The following is a 13,428-nucleotide window of genomic DNA, read 5'->3' on the forward strand; positions in this document are numbered from 1 at the left end:
TCTAAGGGCGGCACCTGATGCCCTAGTAAAAAACCCACCCCAAAACAGAAACAAAACTCAAAAAGTCCAGGAGGGTGGTAGAGCAGAGGTGGAATAGGGGGAGGGATGGAGGGCCAGGCCCGTGCAGGGGAACAGGTTCAGAATCATGGCCTAGGCTGTGGAGCATAGGGCAAGACCATGGGCCATGGTGCAGTGGCACACAGTGATACACTGGAGGACCTGGGCCGTGGAGCAGTGGCAGACAGTGAAACACTGGAGGACCTGGGCCGTGGAGCAGTGACAGACAATGGCAGGGGGCCATGGCGGAACAGGCAGAGCAGGGGGTCATGGCGGAGCAGGCAGAGCAGGACGGCCGAGTGGTGCCGACAGAGCAGGAAGCCATGGCGGAGCAGAGAAATGGACAGACCACTTGACTGTGACAGATCAAGCAGAGAGTTTGTGAGCAGCCACCATAGCTGCAACATGACAGGCAGAATGTTCATAAACGGCCTCTTTGGTCGTGACTGGACAGACTGTGTGTTCATGAACGGCCTCCTTGGCTGTGACAGGACAGACTGTGTGTTCATGAACGGCCTCCTTGGCCGTGACAGGGCAGACTGTGAGTTCATGAATGGCCTTCTTGACCTTAACAGGGCAGACTATGAGTTCAGAAGCGGACGCCGCCCCCTCGGGAGGATCTGTAGCGGACACCGTCACCTCTGGAGGCACTGGAGCGGATTCGTGGAAATGAGAGGCCTCTGGGGCAGACTCATGGACAGGAGAGGCCTCTGGGGCAGATTCATGGACAAAAGAGGCCTCTGGAGCAGACTCATGGACAGAAGAGGCCTCTGGAGCACAGTGTGCAGTCCACATGCTCAAAATGGCGATCGCCATTACGGGCAGCACAGTAGACAGAGGGAGGCCTGTCGGGCTTGAGAGTGTTGCGACCACTGGGATGCCAGCCACTCGCACTGACATCAGTGGTGGGTCCATCACACTGGCAATAAGTCTTGTTAGTCCTGGCCCTAGCTCCGCATCTGCATCTACTACTTGGCCGGGGTAGCAGGCTCGACGTGAGCAGACTCTGAAATGGCGGCCATGATGGGACGAGGCTCTGGAATGGTGGCTGTGTCATGACGAGACTCTGGACGATCAGCTGCGAAGTGACGAGACTCTGGATGATCAGTTGAGACGTAACGAGACTCTAGAAGGGCAGCCATTTCGCGAAGAGACTCTTGTGTGGCGGCCATCTTGCAACGAAGCTCTTGAATGGTGGCCATGTTGTGAAGAATCTCTTGAGTGGCCGGCATGACGTGAGCAGGCTCTGGCTTGGCAGACATGATGTGAGCAGGCTTTGGAGTAGCAGACATGAAGTGAGCAGGCCCTGGAGTAGCAGGCATGACGTGAGCAGGCCTTGGAGTAGCAGGTATGACGTTAGCAGGCTCTGGCGTAGCAGATATGACGTGAGCAGGCTCCGTAGAGTCTGACGTGACATGAATAATTCCAGACATAACAGTTGGAACGTGAAAGTGCTCTGGTGCGGATGGTAGAGCAAAACTGCAGGGCTCCTCATCAGCCATCCCAACAGTAAGAGGTGAACCAGCCAGCAACAAAGCATAGTCAATATATTGACTATAAAATCCACACAGTGAGAAAGTTCGCAAAAGTCCTCCACATATTCCTCTATAGCCCTGTTTCCTTGACGCAGGCAGAGGAAGCGTGAAACTGCTGGGTTCATGTTCTTGGTCGTGTATTCTGTAATGAGCAGTCCACTGAACGGCAAGTTGAACAAATCCAAATAAAGACTTGACTTGACTTGACTTGACTTGACTTGAACACACTTGACTTAAACACACGACACTTGAACACAATTGATGTAGCATGAACAGACTAGAATCACCGACAGCAGATACAGACATTAATAAACTACAAGAGACATTGGCAACAAGAGGGCTACTTATACCAAACAAAAAGGATCACATGACACAAACCAACCAATGGGGAACAAGGCACATGACTAAAGCAACCAATGAGCAAACAGAACTGATAATCACATGACAAGACAATAACCAATGATGTATTCTGTAATGAGCAGTCCACTGAACGGCAAGTTGAACAAATCCAAATAAAGACTTGACTTGACTTGACTTGACTTGACTTGACTTGACCTGAACACACTTGACTTAAACACACGACACTTGAACACAATTGATGTAGCATGAACAGACTAGAATCACCGACAGCAGATACAGACATTAATAAACTACAAGAGACATTGGCAACAAGAGGGCTACTTATACCAAACAAAAAGGATCACATGACACAAACCAACCAATGGGGAACAATGCACATGACTAAAGCAACCAATGAGCAAACAGAACTGATAATCACATGACAAGACAATAACCAATGAGAACATAACACATACACAAGGCAGATATACATGAGAGCAAGGGAAGCATGAATCAAACTACAAAATAAAAGACATGAAAACAAGAACATGAAACAAACCCAAAACAGACATTACACATTTTCAAGTTTGTGTGTGGTCCGGGTAAATCCCACATCGTGGGGACCAAATATTTCCACAAGGACAGTAGAACCTGACATTTTTGACCTTGTGGGGACTTTTTTTTTAAACAGGCTTTAGGTTCAGGGGATAGAATATATGTTTTTTTACAGTATAAAAATAATTATGTTTATACAAGGTCCCTATAAAATGTGTTTGTCTGTGATTGGCCATATCTACACTGCAGCTAAATATAGCTGTCATGTTGTATCTGAACTGATCAACTAGTTTTTAATTCAGTAAAATCAAATAAGTAATTAAACAGATTACATTTAACAACACTTCTGCTGACAGTGGATCACTGTTTCTCTTTCTATTTATTTATTCAAAAATACTGTACATCACAACTGCAATTCATGCAAAATGGCTTGACTAAAAGAGCATGTTTTTAATTTCTGAATTAAAAATTATTTTGATTATTTTGACATTTATTTTTTTGTTCATAAAATGAAAATATCTCCGTGATATTACTATCCTGATACCATGATCATAAAAAAAGAAAGAAGAAAAAAAAAAGATTTAAAAGAATGAAATTCTTTTTTCTTTTCAGGTAGTTTGGCAAAAAAGTCTTCATAATTAAATAAGCGGATTTGTCTTAAATTATCAGGTAATTTAATATTTTTTTATGGCATAGCTGAGTTAGATCAGGTTGTGAAATGTAATTTATTACAAATCCTCAAAAAGATGTTTATGAATTACTTAATCTTAAAGGGGTCATATGATGCGATTAAAATTTTTCCTTTCTCTTTGGAGTGTTACAAGCTCTTGGTGCATAAAGAAGATCTGTAAAGTTGCAAGACTAAAATCTCAAATCCAAAGAGATATTCTTTATAAAAGTTAAGAGTCAGCCACGCCTACGTAAAACGGCTCGTTCTAACACGCCCCCAACATGTCTACGTCACGATGTGGGAAGATTTGCATAACGGCGCCCAAATGTTCACGCAAAGAAAGAAGGCGTAACTTTTATTCTCGCTGTAGTATTGTTGTTGCCGCCGCCGCCATGTCGTGGAGACACTGTGTGTTTCTTTGTGAAAGCGAAACTACTTTGTTTGGCCTTCCAAAAGAGGACAATATCCGCTTCGTCATGCAATATAATGATGCGTAATTCAATACATCAACTTTGCGCTGTGGATCGCCGGATCGGCTTTCACCGTGGATGAAGCGGAGTCCAGCCCGGGGTCGTCACATGTGGTTGCTGGAAGCCCACCGGCCGCGCCGTTCTCTAGCCCGCCGGCCTATGCTCACTCAAGCCGTCCTCCGCTCACTCTAGCCCGTCGTGTGTGACGCTGTGTTTCATTGTGAAAGCGAAACTACTTTGTTTGGCCTTCCAAAAAAGGACATGACTAGAAATCAGTGGTTAAGTTGTATTTACAACACTGTTCCAGAACAGTTCAACCCAAATATTCAGATGTGTGCAGCACATTTTATGGAGGACTGTTTCCTGATCCTGGGAAAGTATACTACAATGCCGGCTGTTCTGACTCACAGACTGTAAGTACGTTTTCATATTTAAAGAATTTGCCACTGATGATTCAAACGCGAGTTTTGAGCAGTGTAGAGTAGCACTTGTTGTTTGTCATTTCTCAGATCACAAATGCAGACACTGTTTTATGTTTACACTGCGCGATGCAACGCATAAAAAGACAGTATAAGTCATTATAATCCGTAATTATGGATGCAACAAATGCCTCGTTTATAATAGGTTTTAATGTTTTTGTCTCGTCGCTCTGGCCGGGACACGGCATCACAGTATGGTAAGGGGCGTGACATTTCCGTCACACGCTTGAGGTATTCGACCAATCACAGCACACCTCGCTTTTTCAGACCGATGAGCTTTGTAAAAATCGACGCGTTTCAGAAAGGCGGGGCATAGAGGAAAAACAATAATGTACAGTATGTGGAAAATAATGTTTTTTTAACCTTAAACCGCATAAACATTTCATTACACCAAATAGACCAAATCATGTTCTTTTTAGCAACATCATATGACCCCTTTAATAGTTATAAAATTAAAAGTGTTCTTGAAAAGGGTATTAAAACATATTGAATCACATGAAACCAACAAGAAAACAAAGATTTTTTTTTTCTTTTAAACAAAATTTTAAAGCTAAAATTTCTGGGCACTGCTATTTGTCATTTGTCACTGACACTTCAAAATTTGTTAAACTGTCACCATTCACGTTTCTACAGCCACAAGATGCCAAAACATTGCTGTGTTTATCACCATATCAGTCATCACAGGTTCAGAAGTGACTTTTGTATTCCGTACACACACAGAATGATAAAGTAAGTGATAATGAAATGTGTTAGTCACTCCCAAAACTTTGCAGTATGTGGTGTTTGTGTATGTTCTCACAAATGTTATTCTGTTAAAAAACAAAACCAAGTTTTCCTCATTCTACAGTCTAAAGGAAATCGCTTCAGTGTCAGCTGTGAAATGTACCGTAAGCCGGGTCAGCATCTAAGAGACAGAGCGGTACATTTAATCCATAGAGACAGATCGGTATGTAAACCTCCTCTGTTGATTGGCTTCAATGTCATGCTTTGATCGATGCCTCTGTCATCCGTGCCACTGCCCATGGGGTGAAGACACCAGGGCCAGACAAAAGTGCACAGACAAACAAAACCCAAGTGAAGTTATGAAAGAGTTGACTGGACAGATTTGTCGGCATCAAGTCTTAAACTCTGAAATGTCTTCTGACAATCTCTAAGGCTAGATGACTAACTTTTTTGTTGCTTCTTAGCACAAGTGGTGATATACTGAAAATCATTTTTTACCTAAACCAAAATTACAGTTAGCTGGAAACCGAAACCAAAAATAGTTTCGGATTATTGGATAATTAAACTCGGTATAGCATACACTATGTAATTAAATCATTGTGATTTAATAATCTTTCGTCATGCTTTACAGTACACTTATTTTCATGTGTTGACTACTAACAAAAGCATGTGTAACATACTTGATTATAATTAAAATTGTAGTGTGTTAATATTACATTTAAAGTTAAATGTACTAAATTGCAGCCTCGTCATTACAAATACATGACATACAAGTTTCTATAGAAATGACATTTAAGTATATGTAATTGCTGTAAATGCTTGTCAGTACATTCAGCAGCACACTTAAATCATATTTCTAGAATTATGAAATTGCTTATTCAGATATGAAGTCTTACTTAAGTGTAAAAAAGCACTTTTAGGTTAAGTTAAATTGCAGTTAATATAAATTTAAAAACTATAATGCATTCATTTTAATTGCAAATAACATACAAACAAGTGTCTGAAAAATTAACCTTCATTTTGCATCAATGTCCTTATATAATAGTATAAGATATTAATATTATTTCCTAACCAAATACTTCTATTAAAAGCATGCAAAAGTGTACTTAGTTTTCTTTTTCTCAAGGGTAAGCTATAGCTTTGACAATTGTTTTGTGCCTCTATAATGTGTAATTCACTGCGACTTAAAATACATTGTCCGTATATGTTGAATGGCTGTTCAATTATCTAAGGAGAAAGCTGTTCTGCTGCAAAACTGAACCTGTCCCTCACTCAACAACTATTCCTTAATATAAAGACATCCTCTTATATCACTTGAAATACCATATGTGCTTGTATACAAAGAAAAGTGGATATGAAAGATCCCCAGCTGGGACCTGAACATCTGCAACCTGCACTCTGTACTGAGGTAATTAGCATATTCCCACTAGAATCATAAGCCCAGCTGTAAACAAGCACATACACCCTTGGCTGGAGTGTCATACACACTCTATCTGCTTTAACGGCACTGATATTTACCAGGAGGCGAATGATGCCATGAACTCTGGCATACAGATGCTATTTTAGTAATCATGATGGATATGGCAATGAATTTTACTGTTTTTAGTCCACATACCATATGTTATGGTATATTTAATTGAGTTCATGTGCAGAAAAACAAAATTTTTATGGATAATATTTTGCAATATGTAATTATTTAGCAAAATGTAAATGTTAGCGTCTTTTGACACTTTTAACCAAAGAGACTTGAATTGCATTTAAAGTGTACATTTATCAGTACTTTAGTTTTGGGAATTTAACCCATGACCTTGGCATTGCTGCCGCCATGCTCTACTGTTTGAGCTAACATCGAAATGTTAAATTTAACTTTAAACGTAAATTATAAATCATATTGTAAAAGCTACATCTAAACATTTACTCATCACATTCCTAAATTTACTTTCAGCAGTGCACAAGTCTCTTTGCAACAGCAGCACTGCATTGAGACTAACTGTATATCACAAAACAATCAGCGCTGAAATGTGGCACTTGTTAACTGAACTGTTAAGATTGGACTGAAATATAGTGATCGAACAACATAGATTTTTTTTATTTCCTATGCCGATATCTTAGTGTGATATCATATATATTGGCCACCCTGCTCTCTATTTAATTTAAATATATTAATAACAATTGCTGAAATTAAATTCATATTTATTTTACATTATATTTATTAATTAAAATATATGTAATTAAAAATGATTGCAATTAAAATTAATAGGAAGTAAACACTATAACCAACATTGCAATCAGTAATCTGGTAAGTGTGTCAGGACTGGATATCTTTTTTTTTTTTTCAAATAAAGAAAAGGCAGTGCTAATTTTACATACAGCATACAGTGAATATGATATAAATACAACATATCGGCCAACTAGATATAGCGCAGCATAGACTGAAATCAAGAATTTAAAGCTGTCAAAATAAAAGTCCTGCTTCCGACACATCGGCCATACAGGAAAACTCATCAGCCATTACGATAATTTAAAAAAATGCCAAAAATCGGCTAATACATCAGCATTGGCAATATATCAGTTAACCACTCATGAAATTATGCTAAATGGTTGGTTTTTGATTTCTTATGAACACTTTTACCTGAACATATCAAGGAAAATCCGATTACTTGTGATTCAAACCTATTAAAGTGGTTGAGACAGGTAGGGGAGTCTGCACTCTTAGATGTGGGCTCATCAACATAAACTTGATCTCAAGTTTAAGAGAGCAGAATGGTGTTTAAGATACTGGAAAAGTCCAAATGAAACCTAACCAGACATACATAATCCTGGCAGTGGTGCCATCTTTATCAAGGTGGGAGCATCATGCCCTGTGGAGTGTGTACAGTGGGTACGGAAAATATTCAGACCCCCTTAAATTTTTCATTCTTTGTTAAACAGCATCCTGTCAAATGTGTGGCTGGTGGACAGATTGGGCCCAGATGGTCTATGACTGGGATCTGAGCTGTTCAAAGACCAGTCTCTCAAAGGTCTTCATGAAGTGTGCAGTTAGAGCAATTGGAATGCTTGGAAGCTCATTATATTGCAAAAGAACCAGTGTCACTTCTATTTCTCCAGATCTCCGGGAGAACAGAAACTGAGACTGATGTCACACTGACCTTTTATTTGCTCTGCAACCAACATTGATTATAAAACATCTGTCTTCAATACAAACCATATGTACTTTAATCATGTCTTCGAAAAAGAAAAAGAAAATCAAATACCAAAAATCGGTGGTTTCATAACAAGATAATTCTGTGTAATGACAAGCCTCTGTGATATATTATATTAGGGATGCACCGAATATTCGGCAACCGAAATTATTCGGCCGAAAATAGCAAAAAAAATCTCTTTCATTGTTCGGAGATGAAAATTTCATTGTTGCTCAGTAACATTTTGGTGAATTTTTTTAAAGCCATGTGACATTGTGATATGTGCGACAAACATCTTCCCAAATTCGTAATGAGAATAATTTATAAATCTGCATGCTGTCGTCAACAAAAAGAAGCACTGAGATCGTCCTGCGGGGTTCTGCCAAAATAAAAGCAGAGAAAAAGCAACAACTCCATCGACATTCATAAATGTTAGTATTGTAATTTTACTGTCGTTCTGTAAAATAAAATAAATAAGTAAGACAATAATAATGATAATAATAATTCCCCTACAACAGCTCTATTAATACATTCATTATAACATTCACACATAGTGTTCAAATTGGGATCTGTAATATATTCTAATGTTTCAAAAGAATTCTCTTCTGCTCAGCAAGGCTGCCTTTATTTGTACAGTAAAAAATACATGCCTGATTCAAGTCTCAAAAATGGCCAAAAAATATTATTTTACTAACTTATTAATTTAATGTCTGCTAGAATGTAAAAAAAAAATTTCAGTGTTAAGTAAATATTTTTAAATTGTTGTTTTTTAATAGAAACAATTTTTTTATTTGAAAAGCAGGACAAAACAGTAAAAAGCACATTTTGGCAATCTAATTAATGCAATGGTGAAAAAAATGGCAAAATTGGCCTACACGGGGGAAAAATTTGGAAAAACCGTGTTCGGTATTCGGCCTTCGGCCCAGTGTTTCATTTTGTTCGGCTTCGGCCAAGAATTTTTATTTCGGTGCATCCCTACTGTGTTTTGTGCCTGATATTGTGTTTTCTCCTCAGATCCAAATGTCAGGGAAAGGTGGAATAATAATAAAGGACAAGAAAACCTGAAATATAACACACGAAACACAGGTTTGCAGGCTCCTCAAAAAGAAAGAGAATATGTTAGAGCTCACATCAGAGCAGGAAAACAATGACTGAAAAAAAGTATTATTTGCCTGGTAACTACTCTGCTGTCAATTTGAGCATGCAAGCCAAGAAAAAAAACAAAGAATAATCACAGCCACTCAGCAAAGCCACTTTCAGGCATCTATGTATTAGCTTGATCTGACAAGTTTAAATTCAATTATTTAGAATAGTATCGCTTATTTTGATTTCATGAAAAAAAAGAAATTGTGGATAAAGTATTTATCTATTTTGTGTTTGTATGACCCATATTGTCCATAAGTTACAGAATTCAGGTCCATTCTGAAGTATGAGACTAAAAATCACACTGTAATAGAGATCACAGATTGCAGCCATTTTAAACTCAATCCAACATCACCAGAATACAATGGAAAAACATGGGGATAATGTGGTTTGATTATAGTCAGAAATAAATAAATAAATACATATTAAAATTTTTTTTTAATTATCAAATGGCATATAATTTAAAAATCTATATAAAGTTATGCATTTAAAATGTATACTACATCATTGTAGTAAAAAAATGTATATAATTTTACATAATACAAATTTGACCCTGCACCACAAAACCAGTCTTGAGTCACACGGGTATATTTGTAGCAATAGCCAAAAATACATTGTATGGGTCAAAATTATCGATTTTTCTTTTATGCCAAAAATCATTAGGATATTAAGTAAAGATCATGTTCCCTGAAGATATTTTTCCTACCGTAAATATATCAAAACTTAATTTTTGATTAGTAATATGCATTGCTAAGAACTTCATTTGGACAACTTTAAAGGCGATTTTCTCAATATTTAGATTTTTTTGCACACTCAGATTCCAGATTTTCAAATAGCTGTATCTCGGTCAAATATTGTCCTATCCTAACAAACCATACATCAATGGAAAGCTTATTTATTCAGTAAATCTCAATTTTGAAAAAATTGACCCTTATGACATGGTTTTGTGGTCCAGGGTCACAAATATAAATTACATTTACGACTATATTTTGTAAACCTTTTTCATATACACAAACCTACTAAAATATAATATGAATATAAAGACATTTGAGAATTGCACAATCATTTGCATATTGAATAGAGTTATTTTTATCCAATGTATTGAGGGTTGGTATATGAGAGTATTGCAACAAATTTACCAAAAACATTTAATAAACACAAGGTGCATGCTGTGAATGATGGGTATTCTTCCTACCTGATAGACCTGAGTCCTCCTCACTGTTGTCTCCCTCCTCGCCTGCTTTCTCCAGATTGCTGAGGGACTTGCTACGTGTGCGGAAGTTTCTCAGCAGGTTGCGGTGCTCCTGGTAGGTGATGGGAGGACTATCAGGATTGATGTGAACCGGACGAGGGGTTCCGTAGTAGTTCCCTAATCCAGTAAATATAAAGAGCATGTCATTCAGGTCTTTCAGGGACAATTATTGCTCAGCAGTTATTATATGAAGAGTTTCTTTAGGCTCTTATTTTAGGGTTTATAATATCCGCTGCAAAACATTGAACTACTCTGACCTCATTGTCCAGGAAATGTGTCACATTTGATCTCATATGTATTATCAGTATCTTTTAACATAACAATTTACATAGGATAGGGATTTAAGTTTAGATTAAAGCCATGGATATGCATGATTATTAATTGCAGAGTGAATCATAGCTTTATTTTAATACAAATAGCCAAGAGGAGCAACAAAATCTTGCAATCAAGGTCACCTTAATAACGCATGATAATCATATTGCCATAGTATATTCTCTAAAAGCATAAAAAACACCTCAAGGATGGAACACTATACAACAGGAGTGACATTATATCTTCAGACCTTTCAACAGATTTGAACCCTGGTCTCCATCTGTTATTGATTGAATAACTTTGCAGTTGTAAGTAAATCATATCTTGCCGTGTCGGCAAGGTGAGAATGGCGTTTATGGCATTTTGTAAATGCGGCAGCATTTTTTATGCTAATACATTTTATTTGTTTAATCAGGTGAGGTAGGTGATCCTGCCCCTGAGAGCCATAACTAACATGCTAAAGGCACATGTGTCACAGAGCCCACAGTAATAATGAAGACGAATGAGCTTCCAATTCCACAATGAACATTGAATTGCGATACATTTGCACTGAAATGACTATTTTAGAGGGTATATTACCTGTGTAATGGACAATGAGCATTTTTGTTAGTATAAACTGACTTTGTGTGGCTCAAAGTAGAAACCTGATCACATTTCTCCAATTTACAATAAGTAAAATTGGAAAAAATAAGGAAAAAATGATCAGTTACTTAAAGGCTACAGCTGACGAGACAAAATGAGATAAACTAAAGTGAAATAATACACTGTAAAAAATTAATTCTGTTGTTTTTACAAAAATCCTGGCAGCTGTGGTTTCCAGAATAATTCTGTAAAAAATACAATAAAAATGTAAACATACAGAACAACCTGTAGCAACCTTTTCCATTGCATTTTTACAATATTTTACTGTTAAAATTACACTCTTTTTTACAGTGTACTTGCTCATAGGCAACTTATTCTGTGATCGGTTTGACTTTCTCATGTGTGATATCACGGTATTTTAGATATTAGTGCCATATTACAATACATCAGTCAGGTTGAGCTGCTTGATTCTTCAACCATATTAATATATTAAGATATTAAATTACCATTAAAAAGGCATATTAACCAACTGAAAAATACTGAGTAGAAAATGTTTAATTCATATTTTCATTTAAATTATGCTCATAATAGAATAGAATAGAATAGAATAGAAACATTAAGGGCCAGATTTACTAACAGCTTGCCCCAGCACAAAACCGTCTTTTGGCATTAAAATAGTAGTGTCAGGATTCACTAAAGATGCGCAGTGAAGAATTAGCACCGAAAAGGCGTGGTTTTTGCACCTGACTTTATTGAATACGTTTTTGTCAGAGTTTCCCTTTGAGATGCAAAATTTATGGGAGAGTGTTAAAATGAATCACGCAACACAATTTACTAACGTTTGCGCTCGTCAAATTACTGGTATTTGCGCCATTATTTAACGCCCCAAAAAAGCATGTCTTAAAGCATGCGGTAATTTGCGCTGCTCTTGGTAGATTGTGCTGGTCAGTTTGGAAATGATCTGGCTGCATCTGTGTTCCTTAATGTGCGCATAGTTAGTAAATCACCCGCAGAATTTTCCCCTCCCATCTGCGCTTTTATGGAATTGCGCTCTAACGCTAATTTGCCCTGTTTAGTAAATCTGGCCCTATTTATCTATTAATATTAAATTACAGGGAAAATTCAAAATAGAAGCATTTTCACTAGTGGTCTCAGACATACAGCCCCATTTTATCATATTTTCTTGATATCAGATATGACTTTTGTCTCGTATAACAGAAAAAAAGGTATTTATTAGAAATTCCTGGACAACAATTTTCTATTAACAACACCAAGTCTATGATGAGCACTGTCAAGCTCCAAAAAGAACTAAAATGACCATAACAGGCTCTTCAAAAGTCATAAAGGCTTGGTGTGAGAATCCAAATAAATTGATGATTTTGGGGTGAATGATCCCTTTTAACTTTGAGCTGTTGGATAGACAAGTATTGCCAACACAACAGTTGTGTTGATGCATGTTAATGTGTGTAAATGGAGCTCTTAGAACTGTGAATCAATAGATCACCAAAAGTGCCATAGATGTAATGCATGACCGTAAAAAGCATCTAAAGGATATTAAAACAATGATGCAATTAATTTGCACTGCAATTCTACTCTTCCTCTTCTTTATATTCATAAATTATTCAGGTATGGGGTCGTAAATGTGGGCTGACCTTTGAACTTCCCGCTCTCCAACAGCGCCCCCGACTCCTCCAGCGAGAAGAACTCCTCAACGGTGACAAAGTTATAGTCGACTCCCGTGATCTCGCCGTCTCGTGGCTGTCTAGTCGTACCTGAGGGTGGCATCAAAAAGCAAGGGATGCATTAAATACAGCAAACTCAAATAACTTACAGAACTATTGACAGATCACTGACCCGCAGTGCAGCCTTCAGCTCAATGTGTGTGTTTGTGTGTGTGTGTGTGCATGCTCTCAGATTAAGATGGCATCTTATCCCCTCTCCATCCAGCCTTGACTGACAAGTTAACAGGGCTATGAACAGCCCAGACCAATTACAGCGATCCAGCCTCGAAAATCTGACATGGCCCTCCCTCTTTCCGCAGGCTTTCAACGGCTCCACACTGACACAACATCAATCACGAATTCTTTATCACTCCTCTACCACACACACAGATCCTACCTCCTTTCTGC

The 13,428-nt window shown here is 37.9% G+C and overlaps 1 protein-coding gene across 1 annotated transcript in view; it reads right to left on the minus strand.

Annotated features, from left to right (window-relative positions):
* Positions 1 to 1,025: 1,025 nt before the first annotated feature.
* Positions 1,026 to 13,428, minus strand: part of LOC107550912 (membrane-associated guanylate kinase, WW and PDZ domain-containing protein 3-like) — a 50,140-nt gene continuing 37,737 nt past the window's right edge. The window contains exons 4-6 of the mRNA XM_016232362.1: positions 12,952 to 13,071; positions 10,349 to 10,522; positions 1,026 to 1,135 (exon numbers count right to left, since the gene is read on the minus strand). Of these exons, the coding sequence (XP_016087848.1) occupies positions 1,026 to 1,135; positions 10,349 to 10,522; positions 12,952 to 13,071 (404 nt within the window). The remainder of the gene's footprint in view (positions 1,136 to 10,348; positions 10,523 to 12,951; positions 13,072 to 13,428) is intronic.

This window comes from Sinocyclocheilus grahami, unplaced genomic scaffold (genome assembly GCF_001515645.1).
Source record: "Sinocyclocheilus grahami isolate Dianchi unplaced genomic scaffold, SAMN03320097.WGS_v1.1 scaffold410.1, whole genome shotgun sequence".
Lineage (NCBI taxonomy): Eukaryota > Metazoa > Chordata > Actinopteri > Cypriniformes > Cyprinidae > Sinocyclocheilus > Sinocyclocheilus grahami.